This window comes from Oreochromis niloticus, linkage group LG16 (assembly GCF_001858045.2).
Source record: "Oreochromis niloticus isolate F11D_XX linkage group LG16, O_niloticus_UMD_NMBU, whole genome shotgun sequence".
Lineage (NCBI taxonomy): Eukaryota > Metazoa > Chordata > Actinopteri > Cichliformes > Cichlidae > Oreochromis > Oreochromis niloticus.
Window position 1 is genome coordinate 12,249,486 of NC_031987.2, and position 27,192 is coordinate 12,276,677.

At 39.2% G+C, this 27,192-nt stretch overlaps 2 protein-coding genes across 11 annotated transcripts in view; one reads left to right on the top strand and one right to left on the bottom strand.

The window, feature by feature from the left end:
* edar (ectodysplasin A receptor) overlaps positions 1-27,192 on the bottom strand; it is a 44,366-nt gene that overhangs the window by 16,978 nt on the left and 196 nt on the right. For 2 of the 6 annotated variants that reach the window (XM_025903793.1, XM_005451942.4), the window contains exons 2-5: positions 20,702-20,916; positions 19,332-19,550; positions 6,218-6,289; positions 2,921-3,040 (exon numbers count right to left, since the gene is read on the bottom strand). In XM_025903793.1, the coding sequence (XP_025759578.1) occupies positions 2,921-3,040; positions 6,218-6,265 (168 nt within the window). In that variant the 5' untranslated portion in view covers positions 6,266-6,289; positions 19,332-19,550; positions 20,702-20,916. Of the gene's footprint in view, positions 1-2,920; positions 3,041-5,134; positions 5,387-6,217; positions 6,290-15,572; positions 15,779-19,331; positions 19,600-20,701; positions 20,917-22,271; positions 22,419-27,192 lie in introns of those variants that run through there. The other 4 variants (XM_019353309.2, XM_025903792.1, XM_019353310.2 and 1 more) reach the window with 4 other exon arrangements.
* LOC100712011 (SH3 domain-containing RING finger protein 3) overlaps positions 26,469-27,192 on the top strand; it is a 107,389-nt gene continuing 106,665 nt past the window's right edge. The window contains exons 1-2 of one of the 5 annotated variants that reach the window (XM_005451947.4): positions 26,469-26,896; positions 27,081-27,190. In XM_005451947.4, coding sequence (XP_005452004.3) covers positions 27,096-27,190 — 95 coding nt within the window. In that variant the 5' untranslated portion in view covers positions 26,469-26,896; positions 27,081-27,095. Of the gene's footprint in view, positions 26,897-26,926; positions 27,191-27,192 lie in introns of those variants that run through there. The other 4 variants (XM_019353307.2, XM_025903790.1, XM_025903791.1 and 1 more) reach the window with 4 other exon arrangements.

Consider the following 27,192-nt stretch of genomic DNA (forward strand, 5'->3'; position numbering starts at 1 on the left):
TGAGTCTTGGTGTGATTGTTTGATATAAAACCGTGCTGGGTTATCGGCAGGATCTTGTCGCTTTGAGTTAAAGCTCTTGTTGGATCATTTATACTCAGGATTACAGTGACTCAAAGCTTCTCCAGAATGATTAAGAACTCGTTCCTTTGAAAAGCAAATTGATGCCTTTTTGAATCTTGCTTATTAGAGGAGTTATGGAGGTGAGTGAAACTCAGATAGCTATGCTTGTATTATAATACTTGACCGTGAAGAAAAATAAAGGCGATTACCTCAGACTTACAGTGCATATTATTCATCAAACATCGAGGTTACAAGGGACCATAATCACAATACACAATACAAGATGCAATCTGATGTAAAACTTCTGTACTTCTTCACTTCTTCAATGTTTCCTCCCCCACCAACCCTTCCACCAAAATCAGAAACGTAAGGGTGGGCTGTTAACTAGCCTGGAAATCTGCATACAAGATGTGCACTGAAATAGGTCTTGAATATCTCTCTGCACTGTGTGGAGTCTTGCATAGTGTCTGTGCGAGTGTGTGCGGGCATGTACTTTTTGGAGTCTCTGTTTTGAGCAAGAACTTTCTGGTTATACTGTGATTAAGACACATATGTACAAGAAACGTGTCAGGGAAACAGAAGAACAAGTGACAGACTGTTCCAGACTGTGGCACCTAAAGGATCAGAGTGCAAACAGGGCTTTCATGTCACTGATGAAACTACTCGAGGTTTACATTCAAATGGCTGCATTACTCTTTGATTATCAGACTGAGCTTCTCATCAGGTGGAGAAAGAGGAGAAAGATCATTTGATTTCACCAGCTGCTTTATAGAAGTATCTGTTAACATGCGGAAACACAAAGCAGGAATGAGGAAAGCACCAGAGGAGAGAACTAAGATAGAAACAAAGGGTTTAGTGCACTGTGATCACTTTCATGCAAATGTGTAATTGTGGGGTTTTTTGTCTGCCTTTGGGGATCATTAAAATATTTGTCGTATTTGATCGTTTCTTGGTTCATGCTTTTTCTGTGATCTTGTTTTTTAAGCTCTTTAAATACAGAATGCACTACAACATCCATCCAGCTGCTGCTAATTTTGCCCGTCCAGCCCTGAGTCTAGAGTGCAGAGTTTTTTTGTCTATTTAAATAAGCTGCTGTGGTTAAAAACTGCCACTGAGCAGTCAGAGTGCCGAGGGAACCTGCAGTATTGGGTGGTTTGTCCGTTCATAACATCATGCCTGATTTGAGGTGACTCGCATTCAGCTGGAAAAACAGTGATGCCACATACTTCAGTGCGCCAGTACAAATCAGATCCTGAGGACATTGTCAGTCACATTAACCGCTGCATCCACGCAACCCTTATAAAGCAAGACAGTTTGAACTGTTAGTCTTAATTAACAATACCTAGAGGGTGTTTCAACATTTTATATTCATATTTTTTAGTCGGGTTTATTTCATTTATTTTATTTTCAGCAGGATAAAATGTGAGACAAAACAGTGTGCCATGTTTTCAGTTTTTGATAAAAAGGTTCTGTTTTGTAAAATCCGTATCTATATCAATATAATTTATAACTCTTTCTAATATGCAAATTTAGATTTAAATTGCACTTATACAGCACTTTTCTCCTTTATTTGAGCACTCAAAAGGCCACATTCTCACACACACACACACACACACACCTACACAAGTGTTTTTTTCTATGTCTAAGAGCTTTTAACTTAACATTTATACATTCAAACACCGGGGGCAACTCAGGGCTCAGTGTCTTGCCCAGGGATACTTCCGCTCGCAGACTAGAGGAGCCATGGATCGAATGACCGACATTCCAATCAGTAGATGACCCACAGCTGCTTTAAAGGACATCGACTTTAGATAAGTAGTTGGAGAAGTTGGATTTTTCTTTCTGTTATGTTTTGATCAAATGGTTTAAGCATTATTCATGCAGGTGAATGAGCCCAGAGAATCCAGCTTCTACTGAACAGACACATGTATTCGCACAAATATATATATAAAAGTAAATTCTAATAAAGGGTCTGCTCAAAATATTAAATAAATGCAGCATATAGATTTCCTGTTTATGCACAAGAATTCTACAAATGTTGAAAAAATATCATTGCTTTTTTTTTTTTATATGTACCACACAATAATGTAGTTGGTCTCACTACTGCTTGAAATCACGGGTGCTACCTCAGCAAAGCATGCAAGAGGCCAAACTTATGACTTATTGGGAATTCTGGGTATTTTCCAGCTCTGTTTGTACTATCTACCTGTCCAGGTAAAGACCATACACTGTTCTGCTTTGACTAAGTAGGACACTTACGTTCTCATAAGCAGCTCCACCAGTAATACCGAGAAAAGTTCAGAGATGTAGAGCATGTGTGAAAACAGCTTGTAATTCATTCTGTTCACCCTTGAGTGCAGCTGTCTCTCTCAAGCGGGTGTGGCACCCCCAGGTGTCCACTGAAGCATTTACCTGCGCTTTGTTTGCTTTGGCTGTTGGCAGACTGACTGACGAGGGCTAAATCACTATGTGACTACTGCAAGCCATTCACTGTAATGCATGCCTTCACGTTGAAGTCAATGGTAGCAATAAACCATAAAGAAATTGTTCATTTAAATTAAGGCACCCTTCACCATGCAGCTATGTGTGCGTGCTGTGTATTTGTATATATGCGTATGTGTTGGAATGCATGGATTGTGGGTGGTCTAAGCAAAACTGACACCTACATTCAAAAAGTCAGTTTTTTTCTTCAGTTTTTGACGGTCTTAGTTTGATGCTGATTCGCTACTGCATTTCCTTCACTCGCGTTGTCAGTTCATTCCAAAGGTTGATTTCAAAATGTACTCAGATAGTGTAACAAAACAAAAAAACGTTTACTAAGTAAAATTTTTTATGTATGAGTGCATGCATGCATTCTCACCATATATGGCTCATGTCCTGGCTGGCACTGAGGGCAGGCCTGACAGCTGTTACTGGTCTGGTTGAAGAACTCATTCTGTCCACAGATGTTATATTCTGCACTAGCAAACACACAACACACCTGGAGGAAGAGAAAGAGAGTCAGAAAAGGGGAGTCGAGATCAGACAAAATAAGGACAAAACAACATATAATAACTTGTGAAAACAGAAATCACAGATACATACTACTGCTGACAGACTCCCTGTGCAAGACATGTTTGCAACTGGCAAAAAAATTAAAGGCACTGCTGCTTAATAGATCCAGATCAACACCTAATCTAACAGATTTAGGGCCAATATTACTTATTTGCTGATCTATCAGTAGTGGAATTTGTAATTTCCAATAAATCATAATCAGGAGAAACACTCTTCAACTATGTTACAAGTGTTGACATTACATAGTTTGTCCACCAGAGGGCACTCTGCAAGTTTCCCAATACTAACAGTTGTGTTTGGAAATACAACAACCAGCTTATTCAAGCAAAAACAGATCAGTAAATAAACAACTACACTGTTGTAGTTGTTTATTTACTTAATCATCCAATATATTGGACTTTCAGATATTTAAATCACCTAATATTGGTATTGGTATTTGCCTTAAATATCATTTTTTAATTCTTATTATCATAGTTTAAGTTCTGGAAAAGCAGATACTCCAGTTTCTCCAAAGGGCCACTAAGAAATGGCTGATGATATATATAGGGGCTACATCCATCTTTCATTTTATTTATAGAGTCTATAAATAAAATTAAGCGTCCATGAATAAGCATCTTCACTTTAACTGGAAATAAACAAGCAGCAAATAAAACAAACATGCTGACTTCTTTGTCTGCAATAACTCAGATGGAGACCATCGTTAGCTGTCCTCATGTTAAACAAGAGTTTGCATGATCCCATCGATTGCATGTGTGTGTATTTGTTTGTGGTTGTATTACTCATGTTGTTTAGACATAAATATATCTGCACAGTAACTCATTAACCTCAATCGCTGAAGTGTGAGGTGAAGACCTGGTTTAGACCTTTCAGGTGTAGGTTAGGGTTGCATGAAGGAAAGTTGTGGTATTGGTTAAGATTTGGAAATGAACGCAAGTCAGTATAACGTCCTCTAAAATGTGAAAATGTGACGGTGTAGCCTATGTGTCTCTGTGCCGTGTCACTGTGGCTCACTGTAATAAGTAGCAGCTGGTATTTATAGCTTCACCAGCACACTTTGTCCTTTTCCAAACAAACGAACTGACTTTTAAAAATCATTTGCAGTCCAGAAAATGATGGAGTGAAATTAAATGAGTGCATGACTGTGCATGACTAAGTTTCTCCATCTTCTCTCTATTGTTTAATAACATCTCCCACTCACTGTATTCTCCCTAATAACCATCTCATGTCAGCAGACATAAGGCACCATTTAAATAAATATACATCTACACCACGAGTGTGTTTATGTGTCTAGATATTCAGTATTTGACTGCATATATTATCTCATACCAGATATTTGGTGATTCAAACCAGATTAATCTATTCCTTAGCTTCGCCTATATATCCTAAGCACCATTGTACAATTTAAATATAGTTTAACACATATTTAATGCAGTCTCTACAGTAAATACTTAAATTACTTCAAGTTTTTGGTTCACAGAGACAGATTTAACTATTATTTTTTAATTATAAGTGTGAATTTTGGCCCCTGTGGTATGGGCTTTCTTATACCAGTCCTTCTCAGATGCCAGTATCTGCATTATTTAACACAAACATCCTGCTAGAAAGCAATAGTCTGTATCCTTATCAGAGTTTGGAAAGTTCCTCCAGAATAGCTTGCAAGAGTTCACAGGTTAACTAGTGCTTCTGTTGATGAGTAAACTAAAACTGGTGGATTTAAAATGCTTAGTTTGAAACTGAAATCCTTAGTTTTAGAGATAGTGTGGAGTCACTGAGAGCAATCACTTTCTGCAAGTGACATTTAGATATTGTCTTTCTTTGTGTCTTTATTCATTTAACAGTTACAACACGTGCTAATCGACATCAAGATGCCAAAAATATTTAAAGATTTAAAGACGCCAGATTTGATCAAAACTGCTATTATACATCTGGTTTCCCAGGACAAGTCGCATAAAAAAGACATGCAGCAAAAACAGATATAAATACCTCATCAGAGAGAAATTCGTTTCAAATGGGCACAGACCTGTTTTCCCATCAGCTTCTTTAAGATGAGCTTTAAATGTGGCATAAGTAGAGCGCTCGTTTATTGTCATTAGTAAGCTGTTCCGATATTTACTTCCCTAACAGCACAGATTGTCCAACTGCAGTGCGCCTATGAGGTACCAATCTTTTGATTAGTAAAGTGGAACAACTTTGAACTCAATCTCAAGCTAGTCTGTTGCCACAGACTATATATTGGTAGCTATCATAGTTTGTGGTTTCCCATTTATGTCTGATTGGCTGTCTTGGTAATTTGAAGCTAGCCATAAGAACGATCTGACTAAGAAACCGAACAGATGAGTCGCCCCCTGCTGGCCTTGAAAAAGCATGCACGTTTAAAGCACATCAGCTTTAAATAGCGTTTGTCAATTTTTTTTGTATGTAGTTGATGTATTTAAAAAGCATTTAAAGCAAGATGACACATTCTTTAATGTGTCATAATTATCTCAGCCTATAGAATTATAATTTAGCAGAAACTAATACAGTGCTATTGCCCATCGCTTCTATAATACTACCATCAAAAGGGTGCTATGTTGCATGACAGTAGCCGAGAAGTATACTGTCTGTCATTCTGGGAAAGAGGTTAAGATGGGGGGGGGTGTCAGAAGACTGCCAGTAGGTTTCAACATCAAAACAAGCTGAGAATCTCCAGATTCTAAGCCAGATTATAAAGATATCTGTTCTATAAAAACTCCAAGGTTCACTAATTGGTACAAGTGCTGAGGAGTTATGCAAGCTGCTGGCACATAATACCACAAAATCTGTTTTTTTCCTGTGCCAAATGTGGAGTTTATTATGGCTGCGAGCCATACTGCTGGACCAATATGGGCTTCTGAGGGGTCAGCATCAAAAACAAGATGACGAATTTAAATGGAAGCTACTGCTTTATGATTTTAGAGAGGGCGTGAAAAGAAGAAAAAAGTAAAGAGAAGAGAAAAGGAACGCAAACAGACAAAGAGAAGGGGTGGAGAGGGGGAGAAAGTGATGTATGAAGATATACAAGGGAGAAGATTTTATCAAATATAAGGCAAAATGAGTGGATATGAGGCAGGAGAGGAAAACTTACTAATAACGAGGACAGAAAGATCGACTTCTTCTCCCTCCTTTCTGACATTTTTGTGTGTTCTTCCTGGGAGAGCTGAGAGAAAGACAGGTTGTTAATTCGAATTATATTCATGCAAACATTCCAGCATTCAGACCCCTGCACAAAACTTCAATCATAAAACAGCATTGTTATGAATCTCAGCATCCTGCCGACAGCAGTGCTGTCAGTGGGGATATTGTGTGTCTGTGTGTGTGTGTGTGTGTGTGTACATGTCGGTGTGGCCCAAATGACTTCACTCTCATGCTGATAGCACGTCACACCAAGAGCAAGTAAAAGCAACAGAACAGCCCATGGCATTCTTCTGACTCATAACTACAAGCACACATCACCGTTGGCTAACCTCTGCTTCAATAAAGGTTGGTGATATCACTTAACAACATTTAATTATACGCCTATTTCTTTGTTATGTCTCTGTCACGTTGGGTTAGAAATTTTCTCCAAACCTCAACCTCAGTTGAAACGTGAGTAAAAACATCTTTCAAGCCTAGTTTCACACTGATGGCTGCCACTTAATAGTGCAACTAATATTTAATGCTAACCTGCTATTGCATCAGGGTGGAAAAAGTTGGCTTGCAGTAGGGTGTAAATCCCCAGAGTAATATAGTCGATCAGCAGGTAATAAATCATATTAATGTTTCTAATTCAGTTTATAGTTCTGCTAAGCACAGGTTAAAGGAGAAGGAAAACACTTAAAATAAAATGCCTAGGATCCATTTTCAAATCATACTTCCACAGCTACTGTGATAATTAAGTTGACATTAGGTAAACAGCAATTTTACATTTTGTGTTTGTTTCTGCAAACACGCTAAAATATTCTTTACCTCGCTGCTAAACGGCTTAATGACAAGCTGACGAGAAAACGAAGAGGTTGCAAAGGTCGGGAAAGCTATAAAATCCCGGAGGAAGAGAAAGCTTGTTTAGTTTGGTTTTTGTGAAATGACAGCCGTGTTTGGATATAAGGTTGTTGATAGCAGCACTTCATAAAACATGTGTGTATTCCCCTTAATGTGCCAGAAATTAATCTGCTGTGTGGTATTGTTTGATTGCTTGTTTATTTCTTGGAAATGCAAGCGTTTCCAAGAAAGTGTCTCTGATTTTAGTCACTGTATGTTTGTCCTGCACTGAGTATATAGCATTTCTGTGTGTGTGGGTGGGTGTCTGTGTCTATGTTTAAATACCATTCACTGATATATTTTGCTTGGAACATTAAATTACTAAATTATTATTAAGTCATTAGTATATCACGGTCAACAGGGAAATAAATACATATGTCTCCGAGTAATTCAGCTGGTTGGGATCCATTCTAATTATTCTAATTATTAGAGCAGGGCGATATGACCAAAAATATTTAACACGATATACATTTGAAAATTTGCGATAATTTTATAACTGATGATATAATTGACACGAGACAAAATACTTTACAACTCCACAACTTTATTAGTGCAAAAAAAAAAAACCCATCAATGTATTTTCACTTAAATAAGCTGCTGTTTTTTATATGCATTAAAGCTATATAAAAATTTAACAGTGCAAATGCAAATTCCTTGCTGACAGTTTAACCAAAAGGCATTTCCAGTGGAAATTGGCCGACATATCCTTAGCAAAACCATGTATAATATCCACAAAACTTAAAAAGAGGTTATACACACACAATACGGTAATATTATGTTGAAGCACAGTACGTATCACTCCGCGAGGCTCCTGACTACGGTAGCCATAATGCTCCGGCAATCCATCAAGCGGTGCGGGTTCGTAGCTTAGCAAGTCGTACTAAAATATTTGACAGATTTTCGAGCGCCGTGTACCACATAAGGTCGTTTCGATGTCAGTAAACACAACCAGAATTCATACATAAGGCACACGGGATTATAAGGGGCACTGTCGATTTTCAGAAAAATCAAAGGATTGATTTTAAGTGTGCCATATTTTCCAAAAAACACGATAATAACGACGCCCGCTAGCATGCTCTACCAAAAATAGTGCTTTGTTGTGTATCTGACGGACGAAAGTTAAACCAGTTCCACACCACTGAAGTTGCAGCATTTTTACAAACCAATTCTGGTTCATCCGTTTCATTCAGCGAGCCGCTTTCGCCCTTCTCGTTCTCCGTCGCCGCCATGCTTTTTCCGCCATGTGCGTGAAAACAAAGGCACTGCGCATGCGTGTTTTACCCATATTCTATCGCGATATTTCATTTTCTTATCATTGCCCAACATTATACCGGTATTACCGTGAACGGTATGATATGGCCCAGCCCTAATTATTATTATTTCTACCTTGCTAGTCCTTCATGGCATAGATTCAACTTGGTGCTGAAAACATTCCTCAGAGATTTTGGTCCATATTGACCTGATAGCATCACATAGCTTCTGACGTTTTGTCACAAATTTGAGTACAGTGAACTCATTGTCAGACTGAGATGATTTCAGCTTTGTAACATGGCGTGTTATCCTGCTGGATAACAGGCATCAGATAATAGATGCAGTCATTTTTCCGCCTGTTTATAACGGGCCATGACACATACTAAATACTGGATGACACATCATTATGCAAACTAACAGATTTTTTTGTACTTTCAAGTCACAATGTTCAGTGTATCTGTGACTCAGTACAGTTAACATTTTTTTCTTCCTGCAATATAAAATTAAATAACATTTTTGTTTGAAGAATCCACAAAAATCCCAGCATGTTTGAATCCTGATTATATGGTCATGAGCTATCAAAAGAACATTATACCGAAAAGTACGTGACCTCGTTAAAATCGCTCATTAAAATCAATTTCATATTGTTCTATGATATCTTTTTAAGTATGGATCGGTTTAACAGTCATCAAGATGCATTCATGGAAATTAACAACAGTGCTGTCTTGTAGCAGGACTGGCTTTCATCATCCATCAAGGCAATGACTCCCTGCCATGTACCAGTAGTTTTAGCTGCCTAAATCAGAAAACCAGCAAACACATGCACTGACACTTTGATAAAAACATGTTTTACCGTTTTAACCGGTGTGGCCCGAGGTCAGATCAGTTCAGTTTCACACACTGACGGCTGAACTTTAAATCCATCTGAACTTGTCGAGAGTATCAAAGTATTTTTGTGTATGTGTCAGTGTGTCTGAGAGACAAAAAAAGGAAGAGACCACAATTATCTGAGGTCACAATCTGTCTGCTGCCTGGCTCCAAACCTCTAAATTCACTCTTCCCTGTCTCACACTTGACTAAAAACCTTCTGATCTTTAACGATGGCTAATTCTACAAACCCAGAGGTTTGATCTTGCTTAATTACAGCATCCACATACACGCACATGCACACACGCACATGAACACACATATACGCGGGCTATAAATGCACACAATTCGCTTTTAAGGGCAAAACAGGCTTAATTGCGCAAGTACTTGTGGTAAGACCACAACCGGTGTGTGTGTGTGTGTGTGTGTGTGTGTGTGTGTGTGTGTGTGTGTGTGTCACTGCTGAAAAGGAGATAAAAGGGGAGACAGTTTTTTTTTTTTTTAAATCAGGAAATTAAGATCTGCCAAATGGCTATGGACCCCCTCAAGGCTTCTCATTATGGGGTTAAAGTGATACACACATAAACCCATGCACAACACACACACATAACTTCAACACGGCAGCGTTTGAAGACTCTTGGTGTCTTCTGACAGTCTGCTTTACCTCTTTCAACCCGCACGCTGTCTCTCTAACCTCAGCTTTCTCTGTTGGGGCAGGTCTAAGATGAAAGTAAGCCCAAGCCTTTAACCCCCCAAGGGTATTAATCTTCTAACGATCCTAAAATCGCCGATAAATAACCTTTCTGTCTTTAGCTGTGTCATTACTAAGTAAGAGTGTAAGCTGCTCTTAGTAACGCAGCAAATGCACTGTGTATGAATCACAGTCCAGCATTGTTCATCTGTAGTACATTTTTACAGTAGTAAACATTTTCTAGAAGCCTTTCGGTGCCTCCCTGGCTTCATTAGCTCTGTCTGCTTTTCATTTGGTTGCATCTGATTGCTGTTTTTGTTAGCGGAAGAAATTAAATGTGCAATACCACAAAGCGAGGGGGCGGCAATTTATCTCGCTTCATTTCAAAAATGCACAATTTCAAACGCATTAACCTTAAACGCATGTAACACTAATCAGCAAGACCTAAAGAAGGCATCTTTTGCCAAAGCTATTTGGCCTACAGTGACAAGTATAATGCTGTAATGTTGCTAAGGATCCAGAGCAGAACTTCAAAGCGGGTTAAAGTCTGTATTGATATGGACTGCAACAAAATGTGTCAGCTAAATGTGATAGACTTACTTAAAGTCATTACGGTGATGTTTACATCCTGCAGGTGAAAGGAGATGTTGGTCTTTGGAAATTCCCATAGATTACATCATACAAGGACTAAGTAGACAGGCTCTACGTCTTTCTTGCTAATTCCACTTGTCCTCTTTTTTGTGCAAGTGAAGCAATGTACCACTCATACATGTGGCTTAATGTGCTCAATGTGCTTGAATATTTGCAGTAATGCTTTAGATTTTAATGCATAAGTAAATTATATATCTACAAAGAAAACACTAAAGGCTGTCAAGTGTGTAAGTGTGTGTAAGTCCAATGATTAGTTTATAGGATCTACCTTTTTATGGGAAATGGACTAATTCTATCCATCATGTCAACAATAACTATTTGGACTGAACAGACAGTCGCAGCCTGTTTAATCTGAGGACTGAAATTCATACAAATAAGAACTGATCTTTAATAAGACACTTTATTGTATGAGTTGTATAGTGGACTAATTACAAGTCGTGGTACCAAAGCCGTTGGAAGCTATGCAAGTGATTCTGTGTGTTTTTGTGTGAGGTCATGCTACACTTACTGGAGCAGAAATGACCACGAATGTGGTTCAGAGTACTTTGTCTGGTGTTTACGTGAGGATGTCCACCCTCAGAATGTGCGCGTGCAAGCTGTTAATTTATTAACTTACGTTAGTCAGAAAATCAAATCGAGTCCTGTAGCATGTGTGTGAGATTGTAAAAAGGCGTATTTTAACTTGAACCCAGACAATTTTCTAATAAGTTGTTTTTGTGATCAAGTTTTTGTCAAAATAAACTAAACGGAATGAAGAGAAAACTTGAAAATGATGCCAGGTGTATTTGTGCTCTTCAACCCATCTTGTTTGCTTATACAGACGCTCCTAAAAGTGTAAATTCTCACATATGTAATTTCAATCCAACTTTACCTATCAAGTTACATTGATAGGGGGCGATCGTGGGCGATCGTGGCTCAAGAGTTGGGAGTTCGCCTTGTAATCAGAAGGTTGCCGGTTTGATCCCCGGCTTGGACAGTCTTGGTCGTTGTGTCCTTGGGCAAGACACTTCACCCGTTGCATACTGGTGGTGGTCAGAGGGCCTGGTGGCGCCAGTGTCCGGCAGCCTCACCTCTGTCAGTGCGCCCCAGGGTGGCTGTGGCTACAACGTAGCTTGCCATCACCAGTGTGTGAATGGGTGGATGACTGGATATGTAAAGCGCTTTGAGGTCCTTATGGACTAGTAAAGCGCTATATAAATACAGACCATTTAGTTCTTTAGATGTTAATTCCAATGAGATCATTTAGTCGGGGGATTATTATATTAGTATATAAAAATGCTACATTTGAACCATAGCGCTAAGGTTTTTCATTATGTAGTACTATGAGAGGATTGTCTGACTAGTCCCAAATTCACTCTTCAGCATCTACAAAAATGCATCCACAGAAAAACTAGAAGAGCAACGAGTCCTACAGCAAAGCCCCAAAGAGAGTCAATGTTAGCATTATGGAGTAAGCCTGAGATTAAGTAAGGAGAAAGCAGGAACAAAGATGAAAGACTGTGGCTGCATTTACGAGGTTCCTTGGAAAACTGACCTTTCAAGCATCTGGATTCCAAACCACCCAGGCCAAGAGACCTGCTGGTGACCACCCGGCAACCACTGGTTGTGAGTAAAAAATGAGCATTTCCCAAGTGGTAGCTGGAAGTTGCTTGGTGAAACCGGTCACCAAGAGGTATTTGGTGTTGTACTGAAGACCTCATTGTAATTGCTTTATTTGTTCGCAGTCTGCCAGAGTCCCCTGTGTTTTGCTTGGAAGATGCCAACTTGTCTGCAAACACAGCTCACTAAGCGGTTTAACTTTCAAGATTGCAACCCAGACTCGAAACAGACCACTGAGTTTCAAAGTAAAAGACGCTGGTGGTTAGTTAGCACATAGGGAGTCCACCGTTTGTACACCTGTCTCTAGATCTGTTATAGGCCATAAATATTGTCTGATTGTCACACTATATGTAATTTGTTCTCACCAGTGGTCAACCAGTGTTTTACTATGATCTTTAGTGAACCCAGTGATGATGGTAATCATCTTAAACATTGCTCTTTCCTGATGCTGGCCTCTTTCTCCTCTGTGTCACTGATTTAATTCCTTTCATTAAGCTTTTTCTGGGAAATATGCCACGTCTATTTCACTCCTTCCTTCTGTGCTCTCCTACGTCTGTATCATTAAGTAATGTTACAGATGGATTGTGTGGAAAATGGCTTTTCAGCAACAGTGTTTGACCCTGTAAAGGATATTTATTACCCTGACTTCCTGCCCCATGAAGTATTAGGCCAATCAGTGGCCAGGGAACAAAGCCAACAAGCTAACCAATGTAGAAAATGAAGAATTTGGTAAGAGGATGGTTTGTGGTCTCTTGAAAAGCACTTAATTTCTGATGACAATCAAATCAGCAGCAGGGTCCAGCCTTTTTTCATCTTGGGATTTCTTGGTTTTTCTAAAAGAAAAAATCTGTTTCCCATTTAGATCGTTCTTTCACTCTTCCTCCCACTTTTTCATTTAACCAGCCCCTTTTCCTGTCTTAATGACATTTTTAATGATCCTTAAACACGATGTAACTTCTTGTTATACAGATGAAAGTACATGTTAAAACTAAATACCTAATAGTCACATACTTTATATAATGTTTAAGTGATGCCAAAATTAATTCTTAGTTTCATAAAAATGCACATTTATAAACAATTAAAGTTTTGCAAGAAAACCACAATTAGTACTAATGCATTCCTCATATTAAAAAAGAAATCAAACTATCTAATATAGCATATCCAGTATACCTGAGGAGAATTATACTTCAATTTGAACATCTATAAAAAAAGCAATGTTGGTCTTTTTAACCAATAAACCTGCCAAACGCTGCCATAAACACATTCCTACACAATCCAACCAGGTCATAAACAAAGTTGCAAAGTTAATCAGCGTTCTCTGGAGGAGCTCTATCCCTAAACAGGCAAATGATTTGATCCCTTAACAGACTAGGGCTTAACCTGCCAAATCCAGGTACAATTTCAAACACATGTAACACAGTCTGACTGCCTTAAACTGCCTTGGTTGTCTGCGTGTGCATCTAAGAAGCACAACACCTCAAACCTATCTGTTTTCTTGCAAACCTAACGGCAGCCGAATTTCAGCATCACCGTCTTTAAGCCTCTGTCAGAACACAAGATGTCTTCACTTGATGTCTTTCTATAGATTCCAGCTATCACAACATTTCATTTCTAGTGCATTTTCTAACATGTTAAGGAAGTGTACAGTTTTAATGCATTTGTACTACATTAGCCCTGAATCACAACAGACTATATACAACTTTATACCAATTACCAAATGACAATTAGTTGTGATCAGTTAAAATGTAAACTATAGTGTTGGGATATTATGGAAGTCAATTATCGGTTTCTTATGGGTAGTAAAACTTCAGTGGCGTGGGTTTCTAGATAAAACAGAAAGCAGAAAACCACACATTTTGTGGATTTCCCCTCTATCAAGTTTCTGTAGTCTGTCATTTAAACCTCCACCATCTAGGATAAACAACCTACTTTAACAAGACTTACATAGCACAGATTTTTTTTCCACCGAAACTGGACGATTGTACGTCTTTTTATACATGCGTTGTTATGTTTTGTGACAGGTTTTATACTCAAGAGGATAAATCACTGAAACGCAGTAGAATAAAGTAAAATTTCACATTGCAACCTCAAATTATAAAGAGATTAAAACGAGATTATAAGCATAAAACCCATACTGCACGAGCCTATAATTATCAGGGGAAAAAAAGAAATAAACTATTCTATTCAGTGTAACACCATGTCATTAACTGAACAGTGGCCATAATCAGCTACCTGCACTTAACAACCTGCTCGAAAAGCATAAAATCACACTTTACTCCTAAACAATGTGCAGCTTTCAAAATTAATCCAAGTGTGTGTTTAAAAATGAGGCCATTTTGCTGTCGTTCCATATTTAAGTATCCTTGGTAATCATAAATGCACCAACTGTCTTTCTTTTCTCAAGTGAATTATGAAGAAGGAATGTGCTGCTGGCATTTTGTCTCCTTTGAATGATTTGCAGGCAGCTGGAAAGTAAATAAAGGGGTGGTGGCGGCAGCAGGCCTGTCAGTCAAATTAGACCAACCGCTTTCACCTTCAGCTGAGTCAGGCTATCAAAAACTCAATCAAAACTTCTATTAATGGCTCTCGCTGACTTCTTGTACTAGTCTTTTAAAAAAAGTTAAAGTTTAAAAGTCTTGACGAGTCCTTGAGAAAGTCAAACTCACTGAGTGAAGTAGCCATCAAGCCTCACTATTGGGGAACTAAATGAGCCGGAAATAAATACATCTGATTTGCAACATGATTACTGTCTTAAGTTTGATGTGAAAATAAACGCTGATTAAAGGGATTTCCAACTCTGGAGACATACCCAAACCTCAGACAACAGCTGGCTCTTGCCTCCTCACTAAATATCCATTTACTCCAATCCCACCCAACAGCATCATCCGTGCTTTTATCAATTCGAGCTGCGTTTTCACAGGAGCGTCAAAACATGCTTTGCTGCAACTTGAATTTCCACCAACAAATCAGAGTGCAATTCTACTGTAACATGGACACGCAGCAAGTGCAGTGACTCAGATATCATCTAGAGAACCGTGATTCATGTAAACATGTGCCACTAAGAGATGGGATGAGGAGAGCCAGCTCGAAGACTTCATGGTGAATGATGTCCATATTTTTTAAGGAGAACAGAAACACACTTTCAATAATTTGAGCGCGCAAAGTGAAATGTATGTTTATGTGCATGTGTGTGTGTGTGTGTGTATACATGTGTGATGTTTCTTCATGTCTCTTCATCTTTTGATTGGTTTAATTACAGACTTACTGTCAGATTCCCACTCAGTGCGCAGGAAAAACAAACTCTTAGGGCACATGAAAAGAAGTCACAAATGCCTACACACACACACACACATGCAGCACACACCTATCGCAGTTCAAGTCAGTCACCGTGCTCTTTGATTCTCTGCCTGCCGGTGATCTGTCTTTCATCGTCTCCACTCCTTGATCCCTTGTTCTCTCTTTAGCTCTGCCGGTGCATAACATCTCTCTCCCTGTCTCCACGTCTGTCTCTGTTTATTTTGCATTGACTGTAGGTGGGAAGCTTAATCTTCTACCTGAAATTCCTCTGTATGTCTTATTCCTTCTCTCAATACACCTACAGTAAAGAAAAAAACAACTTTCAAAAATTAGCATAAATATGTTTTTGGGGTGTGCCCCTTGAAAAGGTTTCACTGGCCTTTTTGCTTCTAGAAGACACTGTGCTGTAACAAAGAGTGTTAAAGAGTGTTTAATGATCAAATCAAGCTCAAATCAACAGCGGACAAGCTTTTCAGTAACAGCAATGACTCATTTGATGTGATGAGCAAGAATTTAGCCACACTCATAATCAACAGAGCGAGTGCATTTTAAAACTCTGGCTCGAAGTGGAATCAGTCTGCACTGTTCACTGCTACTTCTACAATTTTAAAAAAAGGAACCATATAGGTGTGCCTTCTAAAAGCTTTCAATACAAATCAGATTTTTCAAGCGGTTGAAATTGAGGGATAATTTAAGTCTTTTGAGCAGCAGCTTGTCATGATGGATGGATGTGGTTGTGAGGGAAGGGAAATCTTCAAAGCTAAACTCCTGGTCAATCAACCCAAAACTCAAAATATGGGAATTTAAAGATTTACATAGAGGTATTTGCAAACCATCAAAAGCACACTTTATGCCTTCATCTGCCATCACTAACAGCCCAAGGAGGACTCATGCTATCATAGATCTTACAGCTCATATGTTCAGCTGCACAGGTGCCCAACTTAGTGCACTGATCACACGGTCCCACAGAGACTCTCCACCTGCAAAATGTCTCAACAACCAAATGAGAAACACTAGAATCGGAGATGAAAGCATCCTCGATGCCCATGAATTCCTCTAATTGCCAACCAGCAAAGGACAACCTATTTTAACTTCATCTTAAGGCACAAACGTTCTTGCATGTGTTTATCCAAACTTTGATTTCTAAAACCACTCTCAACATTTTTCCTTTTGTAAGACACAAAGTGCCAGATCGCTCTCTCCACAGACTCTACATGAAGGACATTGATGCAGTAGGTTACCCATACACAGGAGGAACCATAAGTAGACACAAATTAGACCACAAACCCCAATTTGATTAAAACGTCCCTCTCTGGGGTCTACACGGAGAGGATTTAGTATTGGTTTGTTGAACTGTCTGCACAGTGCATGGGGAAATAATAGCGGTGAGAATGAAACCTATGATTAGAAAAGCCTTCTTGCTTTTATGTTCCTTTGCTGGGATTATTGCAAATTATTATTGCAAAGATAAAATACTCTTTTTGTTTGGGACCTCCTGGAAGCCCATGACGGAGCGCAGAAAAGAAGAATTACTGCCCTGTTTTAAGCTGTTGACCCATAATGAGTAATTAATGGCCCACCCAAGAGTTTGGGTGGGTCAGTTTTTCACTTCACTCTTTATCACAAAAGTATCATAAAGGCCATTGCATTTATTTTGTAATTTTGTCTGTAAAATTACAAAATAATTCTAATATTTTAGGATCATAGGATTTAATTTAGGTGGAATTTAATATCTGATGTATCTCTTTACAGACTACACAATCATTTATTTGTGTATGTGCTTTTAAGAATCTCTGCAGACTTGAATGTACTTTTAAAAATAAAAATATTACTTGGAATTTTATTGTTTGTACTTTAAATTTACTTTGATGCTATAACGTTTTTGTGTGTGCACATTCACAGAGCTAACCTTTTTATTTGACAAGGGTAAAACTAAGCTAAAGGCTTAAAAGCAAATCATTTATCTACTAATGGAATATGTTTTAAAAGGTTTACAAAGCTGATGAACTGACACGTTTATTTTACAACTAATGCAAAACTAATGCAGAAAAAATTTTATCTAGCCTACTTTTTCAGCTCTAAAAGCAATAAATGCCTCCTAAATAAATGGAAGTATTAATTTGTGGATAAATTGGACCTAGATTTTTATGTTCTTCATATAAAGCTATAAACAATATATTGCATATTATGCAAAATGCACAGGGTCACTGTAACTCTTACACATGTTCCCGGTGCTGTAAGTTTGGCTGCAAGACTCCACCAAACAGCTGTATCATAAATTGTCCCGCTAACTAAAATAATGAGCTGAAATAACTTCACTACCATAAGTAAACTCCGAATGACGTGTTTTAGTTGAGTTTCCTCTTAGATGTGTGAAGCATTTACGAAACATTCAACCCCAGAAGGCCTCCTGAGCTCTATAAATTTCTCCATGGGGGGAAATGGTTATGCTTCCTCTATTGGAATCAGCTGTGACATCTAGCATAAATTTTAACATTAAACTTTCACAAGAAAAACACTTGCAATGATATCACGCCAAAAAAGCGAGTAAGTAAACAAATTTTCCATTCACTTCAGCCCAGTATAGGATGATCATGACTACAGGCGCTGGCTTTGTTAGTTTTTCTACCTTCATCCCTTTAATCCTCAGAAACCATATTAACTTCTTTTGAAGATGAGTTACAATCCCTCCTGTTTCTTCTCTGTGTATCCTTTGCCTTTCTACCTGTGAACATGAAAGATTCAGTGGCAGAAGAGATGTCTGCACCGGGGGCTGCAGGGGAAAGAGAGAGAGAGAGTGAGAGTGAGGGGAAGAGAGAGTCAGGGCAAGAGACACAGAGACAGAGAGAGAGGGGGGATCGAGACGGATTGATTTCCACCTCCAGCAGCTTCAGTTCAAAGCCAGCCAGCAGACTTCAGAGGCTCGGCAGGACCCGGCATGTCCCCAGCCGGGCCGAGCTGCCTGTCTGCGGGCAGGACTTCCCCTGGGGGCCCCGGGGCCCGGGACAGTCAGGCGGCACCAGAAAAACAATTACGCAGACAGAGGAGAAAGGTGTGCTAGGTCACAAACGCGCACTACCTCAAGTGTCACAGGAAAAATAACACCGTGCACTGTAAGTATGACGTGGCTTGTTATTCATAGAAGCTCTAAAATGATTCACTGAGACGAAATTAATAATAGAAATCGCTATCCGCTTTTCTAATCAAAGTAATCAGCACAGTACTTAATCCAATCCATAATCAACCATTCATCACGAACCAACTGAGGCCGGAAATGTGAAAAATGTGAGAAATGGAAAAACAACCTAATTTTTCTACCACCTTAGGCTAAAACCTTTGCATCAACACGCACAGTGAGCTACCTTTAACATGCTCCACAATCATTTAGCTATATGCTTGTCACACACTCACTGTTAAAAAATGTATTTCTTGAAGCTGTCATTCCTGCAAATCATAACACTGAAAATGTTTTCATCCAGCCGTGTTCACTTTAAACACAACCATATATTACTAGATAATTATGCTTTGCACCAAAATCATCCTGTCAAGTGTTTAAATGAAAGCAGAAAGATTGTTTTGTGCGTTGTTGTTTTAAGTCACTTCTGAAAAGGAATTGCCGGTGTGATAATATGCCATGGTCCACTGATTCTTTATCATTTCCCATAAAATAAAATAAAAACAACAATTCGTGCATTTCCCCTTTGAGTGAAAATTACAGTGAAGCACATGTCTGCTTGGCATAAAAAAGTGCTGCTCAGGAATTTCCCCGAGTGTTGCAGCAATCCGTCCTTGCATTCCTGAGAGCGGAGCTGATCACACTTCTTACCTGGAGCTCAGGAGCGGGGCGCACTGGTTTGGTTTCTCCTCTGCGCTACCGGCTAAGCTGCCCGATGATCAGTCCCGGTAATTGGTGATCAATCTCGAGCGTGGAGCCGGGTGAGCATCGCCGAGGGACTGACTCGCTGTCTAAGAGTTTTTACTCCGCAAAGTCAAATTGTGCCCCAGCCTCTGCGCCGCTGCTTGTCGGTGCGTCTCCAGGCTCCTCCTTGATAAGAAAAAAGTGAGAAGTTTTCTCCCCGCCCTGGATAAGAAACGGATTAACGTGGCCCAGGTAGACTATGTTTTTCAGTCGGGGCAATTAATGTGCTACAGGCTACAACTCGACTCTGCCATCTAGCGTGCATAAGGCCACAGTGGCATGAATGTGGTCGTCATGAGGGAAACAAGAAGCTCAGTTATAGTTTGCACTTACATGGAAAGTACTGAAAGTCTAATTAGTAACAGAATAAGGTCACTAAAGGTCACTTTGTGTACATTTAATAATTCATAAAAATTTCACCACAACTACCACATCCAACTCTGTGACCTCAGCTACTTCATTTCGCTTCACTTGGCATGGTGTGAGATGATGCAAGTTGTTTATTTATGTTTTTATTTTGAAGTGGCAAAGTTGAACATGCTAATATTTTCATTCAAAGTCACCAAGATGGACACGATTAGAAATGAGTACATCTGAGCGAGAGATCAGGTTTGGAGACAAAGTTAGAGAGGGAAGGCTGAGATGGTTTGAAGATGTGCTGAGGAAGGATCGTGGATAGACTGGACAGTGAAGGACCTTGAAGATGGAGCTGCTAAGGCAGAAGAAAAAGAGGAAGACCTCAGAGAAGGTTCATGGGTGTAGTAATGGAGGACATGCAGGGGATTGGTGTGACAGAAGAGGATTAGGATAGAGTGAGATGGAGGTAGATGATCCGCTGTGGTGAACCCTAAAAGGAGCAGCTGAAACAAGAAGGCTACACAGTGAAGGAATAACAACAGAACATCAAACGACACATTAAACAATAAATGATAACCACAATATTGCTACTGTAGATGGATAAACAGAAGTTGCACATTAAGACTGACAATATACCATTAAACTTCTTAATATAAACACCCTGCAAATACCCCACCGCCACACACACACACACACACACACACACACACACACAAACACACGCACACACAAGACATAGGTTGAGTGTGTCTGTGATGTAGCTAACTGGTGCCTGATGTCTGAGTTGGAATAAAGCTTCGACTTTAGTCTTCTTCTCCTCCTCCTCCTCTTCCTTTCCGCTCCTTCTCCTTTTCTCAGCCACAGGAAGAATGAGATAAAAGAGGGGCTTTGAAAACACTGGGAGGCCTGTAATTACTTACTCTTCATCTCGGTGTCCGTCTATCTGTCTCTGCCTTCGTCTTTCATGTCTTTTTTGTTTTTCTTTTACTTGGTCACTTTCTGTTTTTTCCCCACTTTCTTTGCCCTCTTTTCATCGTCTTCTTCCTTCTCCATCCTCTTCTCTCTTTCTCTCTCTTTTTCTGTCATCCTCGCTCCTCTTTTGGAGCCTCATTGATGTCTGTCCAGGGCTTCCTGACTGAAACGGAGGATGAGAGGAGAAGAGATTAGATGAGAGGAGGGGATAAAGAGAGGATGAGGAGGGGATAACAAGAAAAGTGATGAGTTCTGCTGAGAGAACGATGGCTGCTCTGTCACACACCGGACAAAAACACATATTAAGCAAAACCTGTATTTATGGTGGAGCACACTTTAGTTTAGATAATATGACATAGATGATGAAAGAGATGCTTTAATGAGACAAGCTGGGACAGATGAACCATAATGCAACGAAAAGAAACAGAAGCAGATGTCATGAGATAAAGGATTTTTTTGCTATGTAATATTCCAAATACGGCATGCAATTATGTAATACGTCTTATATGTGCAAAATGTAGTGCATCTTATAATGAAAAGCAAGGTTTCAAATGAATGAATCCTCAGTTATCATGCTCTAATGGCCCCTCTGGTCTGCATTCAAATCAAGAAAATATCCTTATTTCCGCCTGCTAAATCCGCCTGTAGTTCAACAGGATGTATTTGGTACAAGATTATTAATTCCAAGATCATAAAGTCACTGAACATTTAACTGTCCTAAAACTGTGAAGTGATTCCTCTCTCAAAAGAGAGTCAAAGAGCAAATGAAGTGATGTTTACAGTTTCTTGGTGATTACAGTCAACTATTCCCAGATGTTACAAATGTAACACACAGTATATGCATTACAAATTATTAACACCTACGAATAAAGAGACAAATGTGTCATACCTGACACTGGACTAGAGGCAGGCAACACTTTCACGCAATTACAAGTATTTTTTAAATATGTCTTTGATGATGATTGCATTTATTGAGGGGGGAAAAAACTCAAATCTTCCTGACCTTGTGTGAAAAAGTAATCAAAAAAAGATCTCAGAAAGCAACACATCATGACACGATCTAATAAAGCTCAAGAACAGATGAAGAAGAAAGTCATTTACATCTTTCAATCCAGGGTTACAAAGCCATTTCTAAGGCTTCGGTTCTCTAGTAAACAACTCTAACATCCATTTCCAGGAGTGGCCAGTCTGCCCATATTACTCCAAGAGTGCACTGACGAATCATCCAGATCACAATAAACTCAACAACAAGATATAAACAACTGCAGGCCTCACTTGTCTCAGTTAAGGTCAGTGTTAATGATTCACCAATAGCAAAGAGACTGGGTCATTCATTGGAGAGTCCCGAAGTGAAAACTAGTGCTGACTGAAAAGAACACAAGGGCTTATCTCACATTTGCTAAAAAATTTGCAAGAGTTTGTGGACTGATGAGACAAAAATTAAGCTTTTTGTAAGGTTTGAGACCTGCCACATGTAACATAAAACTGACAGAGCATTTCGTAAAAGGAACATCATACCAAGGGTCAAACATGGTGGTAGTTTGATGGTCTGGAGCTGCTTTGCTACTTCAGGACCTGGATGACTTGGTGTAATTGATGGAACCACGAATGCTGCTCTCTACCAAATCAGTTAATGCTCTGAAGCTCAAGTTATTAACCAGGACAATGGTACGAAACACACCAACAAGTCCACTCATAAACCAAATCTTTTGAATGAGTTTTGGATCAGCCTAGTCAAAGTCCAGACTAAGATCCAATTGTGTTGCTTTGACATGTCCTTATACAGGCCATTCATGCTTGAAAACACTCCAATGTGACTGAATTAAAACAATTCTGAAAAGAAGAGTGAGCCAAAATTCCTCCACAGCGATGTGAAAGACTCATTGTCAGTTTTCGCAAATGCTTGAGTGCACTTCTTGCTGGTACAACCGGGTATGTTTTAGCAAGCAAATACATTTTCACACAGGGCCAGGTAGGTTTGGATAACCTTTTCCCCTCAATAAATGAAATCATCATTGAAAAACTGCATTTTGTATTTAATCCGTTTATCTTTGTCTAATATTAAAATGTGTTTAATCGTTTGAAGCATGTAACAAAGATGCAAAAAAAATTTGACAGCTCTGATCATCTTTTCTCCTTTTAATAATACATGGTATGAATGATATGTGATTGTTATGTATTCACTTCATGGTTTTTTCTCATTTTTTGGGGGGGGGATGTCTGTCTTTATTAAATATGCTAAACTTAGGTAAAATTAGGTTTACAGCTACCACTACTATCACAAGAGCACAGCATCTGTCACAGAATGCCTACCCTGTTTATAACCCAGCTAAGCTCCAATAAAAGCACTGTAGCTCTGAGAAGACAGAAGTCAGCAGAGGCCTAATTTGTTTGGTATATTGAATTAGGATGACTTCAGTTTGCCACAAAAACACACTTCTCATGCCTTTTATAAGGCTTAAATCTACAAAAGGTGAAACACTATTTTAAAAAAATCCGTAGATGAGCGCAATATTTAAAAGACAGAATAAAAATGCAATCACTGACCTCTTCTGATTCATATTACTAACCACAACCACAAATTATACAGGCTTTCCACTTGATCTCAGGGTTACTGTGTAAATGTGATCATGTTTCAATATTATTATGAGCAGTCAGAGTCCACAGAAAATAAAAAATAACTTTGTATGTGTCACATCGCAGGTAGACAACACCTCTTGAACACTGTACTTTTTGTTACATATTAAAAAAGGTGTTTTGCCATGAAGAATGCACACACTGTACTACTGAAACTGCCTACAACAGACTCTATGACCTTGCCATTACCCCTGGAAGTCTTTCAGTGAGAACACACACATGCACCACTCTTCAGTGAGGAAGCAAGAGCCGGTTGCCATGGTAACTGTCGTGTCAGCTAACCTACTTTTGCATGAAGGAAAGTCATTGGCGGCTGAGAGAGAGGTGTATGGTATAGGTACACGGTAAAGATCCGCCCATTCACACATATACACTCACACAGGCACAGTAAATGTTTATTATATTTTATTACCTAAAGAAAACAAGATTTCATCTTCCTTCTGTTTAGTCCGATGAAATTATAACTGATAAAGATGAAGATAATATAGGAGTCTGTGAAACTTCGGTGAACTAGATTTGAGCTGAAGTAAACAGCTGTAAGAAAACCAGCACGAGGAATGTGAATATAAATGCAGCTGAAGTGAGGTCAGCACAAATCAGGTTTATTTTCATGGCTCATCACGGCAAGAATTTCCCAGAGGACAATATCCAATTGCAAAATAACTACACTGCAGTAATAAAAACAATAAGTTATTTATTTATTTTAAGAATAAAACGAAACATTGCAGCGCACTATGCAGTAAAATTGAATACAGAGCACAAAATACACGAAGCTCACAGAAATCACTCACAAAGCTGACTGTAACTTATTTTGCAAAGCACTGAGCAATCTGCCATTTTCAGACGCTCGTTCCTTGGGAAATGTAAAAAATAATTCGAGTAAACCCAACACAAATGTACATATAATTTACCTTACTTGCAATGCACTATTGTACTAACTGATTACATGAAAAATAACACTTTTTTTGTATAATCTTTTAGTGCATCATTACAGTATCTAATAGAGAGAGCATTAACATGCAAAACAACAGCATGCGCACTGCAGCAGCGAAGTATGTGGAGTGCATGGGCGTTCATGATTTGCAACATTGTTAGACTCTGTAATTTCTCTGAGAGTTGACTAACCCCTTATATTAGCAGAAAGCCAGTTATCATTCCTAATTGACACATGTGCTGGTTAAACAGCATCCAGCTTTTGTCTGTTATTGACAGCAGTGCATCCTACAGGGAGCCCTGACGATCCTGCTTAAATGGATTGAGGGGATTTTCATCCAATAATCATTTATGTTCACTTCTCTCTGTAGTTCCCCTCTAATTCTGAATCACTGGCTGTGAAGAATTGTATTAAGCAGATGAAAGACACTGGGCATAAGACAGGAGTGAGTATGATAACAAAAGGGGAGGGAGAGGGAGAGAGACAGGATGAATTTTGGTTCACTGCCAGCACTCGTGGGCTGCTGCACTAGTGAGGTATTGAGAATCAGGGATTGATAACAACAACATACATGTGTTTTAGCAGCTGAGTTGCACTGGATTGCTCCGTGGCTATAGAGATACAAATACACCTTTAGGAAATGGGAGGCCTCTGTAGATAAATGGCAAGTGGAGCTCTGTGTCACAGAGACATTTTTAAAATTACCTCATTACTAGCATAAAAAACAAGCCCTTGATTTCAGTCTTTTTCTAGTTAGCAGTAGAAGCTTCTTTTCCAGCTCCTTTATTATCGCCTTTATTGTGCTATGTAGTTTTCTGCAGTTTTGATCCGTTTAGCTCTACACCATTCATTACCAAACACGTGGACTCCAGTAAGAGTGCTTTTTTAAATCATTATGCCTCATTACACTATTTTAACTGTGCTTCTCTGCTCTGAAATCTTCTTCAGTGTTTAAAACTTTGTACAGAATGCTTAAGTGTATTTTAACAGCCCAATACTGTCATAAAAACGAAGAAAAACCTGCAATACTGTGACACAAACAGACACACTCACATACTCACGCATACACTAATTCTTTCTTATTGTATCCCTAAGCTGTACACCCTCTTCTTTTCATCGTGGGTGGTAAAGAGTGGGTTCACCCTGCAACCAGGAAGGCGTCACTTTAGTCACTCAGACATAGACACTCACAAACACACAAATGTGCACAGACACACACAGTGGTCTTAATCACTCCCTGCCTCTCCTGAATGTGAGAGCAGAGCAAGTCTGAACAGGTGGATGAGCTGAGAAAGACTACAGTCATGGCTGAGAAACAGAGCACACGGTCATGTTATCGTCACTTCACAGAGAATTTAATTGACTTGCCTTAAATTTGCTGTGGATTTGTCTTAGCAATACCCCGTGGTAACATTAACAATACTAGCCAAACTTAACTTAAACATAACTTTAAACTAAAGCCAGTGTATTGATTTAGCTTACATGATGTAGATTTGTAATGCGATTTGGCTAATGAGTAATACATGGGCCCCCCAACACACACATACATACACACATTTCCTTGTCCTTTGTCTATTTTGTGCTCATTATATAGCACATGCCAGGAATAGGTCAGTGGAAATGTTACAGATTTCTTTCCCTGTATCTTTAAATAAAGGTCATGTAATTTGATAGGAAATGGCACTGTAATCATCTTACCATGTTTCTAATGTAGCGCTGTCAAAAATGTTATCTGTAAATAGAATCCTGTAATTATTCAGTGACATTCCTCTTACAATTTGTAATGAAACTAATGATAATGAGGTTTTGCATGATAACCATCTATTGATACCATTCATTTTTCACTTGCTTATCCAGTTGGTTGCAGCCTATCCCAGCTATCATAGGGCGAAAGGCAGGGTATACCCTGGACAGGTCGCCAGTATTGCAAGGCTAACACGGAGAGTCAGAAAACAAGCATAAGAAGAACATGCAAAGTCCACAAAGAAAGGCTCTGGATGGCTGGTGGATTTGAACCCAGGGCCTTCTCGCTGCGCTAACCAACTAGTTTATAATGAGGCAATTAGCTGCCCATTGTCAGATGAGGTAGGCTCTGAATGAGCTTGAATTTGATAAGCTGTTAAAAGGATGGATGGATCGTAACCAGAGTTCCTAAAGTGTTGTCCGTAGAATAATTGCCACTTTTGATCAAATGTGCAAGCATGGCAAGGAAAGAAGGCACTACTATGTAGTTCATCCAAAGTTCGTGTCATACTATAACTACTGAGCGACCATCACTCCTGTTTTAATAATCTATTCTACCTATGATAGCAGACCACACTTTCCTTATATTCAAAATTATTAATAATGCGTGATGTATACATTATTCCCCTGCGTCGCCCCAGTTGTACATTGCCTCCGTAAATTGACACTGAGTCACCAAAACTTTGAGAATCTCTGACTAATTGATTTAAATTCTAAGAGTCACGGGAAACGACCGCCAGGCGTCGCCACAAACCACCCTTTCTCCTTCCCTCAACCATCAGCTGGATGTTGTTACTGAGGTAATCAAAAGGATGTCTGCTCCTGTCAGGTAGGCATCACACAAAAAGACAGCATATAGACTGATACCAAGCCCGCGCCCTGTTGGTCACATTTTAACAGAAGGGGGAACAAAATCGAGAAAAGGCGTCCAGGAATCAACTTTTGTATCTCTGGACGCTGCGAGCTATGAGGATTTAGAGAATCTAAAACTAGGGATGAATTGTTTATGACAGGTATAAGAAGGTGAGATGACAAAGAACCTTCCGGCCTTTCAAGGAGCGATACCAGCTTCCTTCTTAACCAGTCGGTGTGAAGGTGTGAGGAGTGAGAGAGTGGGCTGCTGGT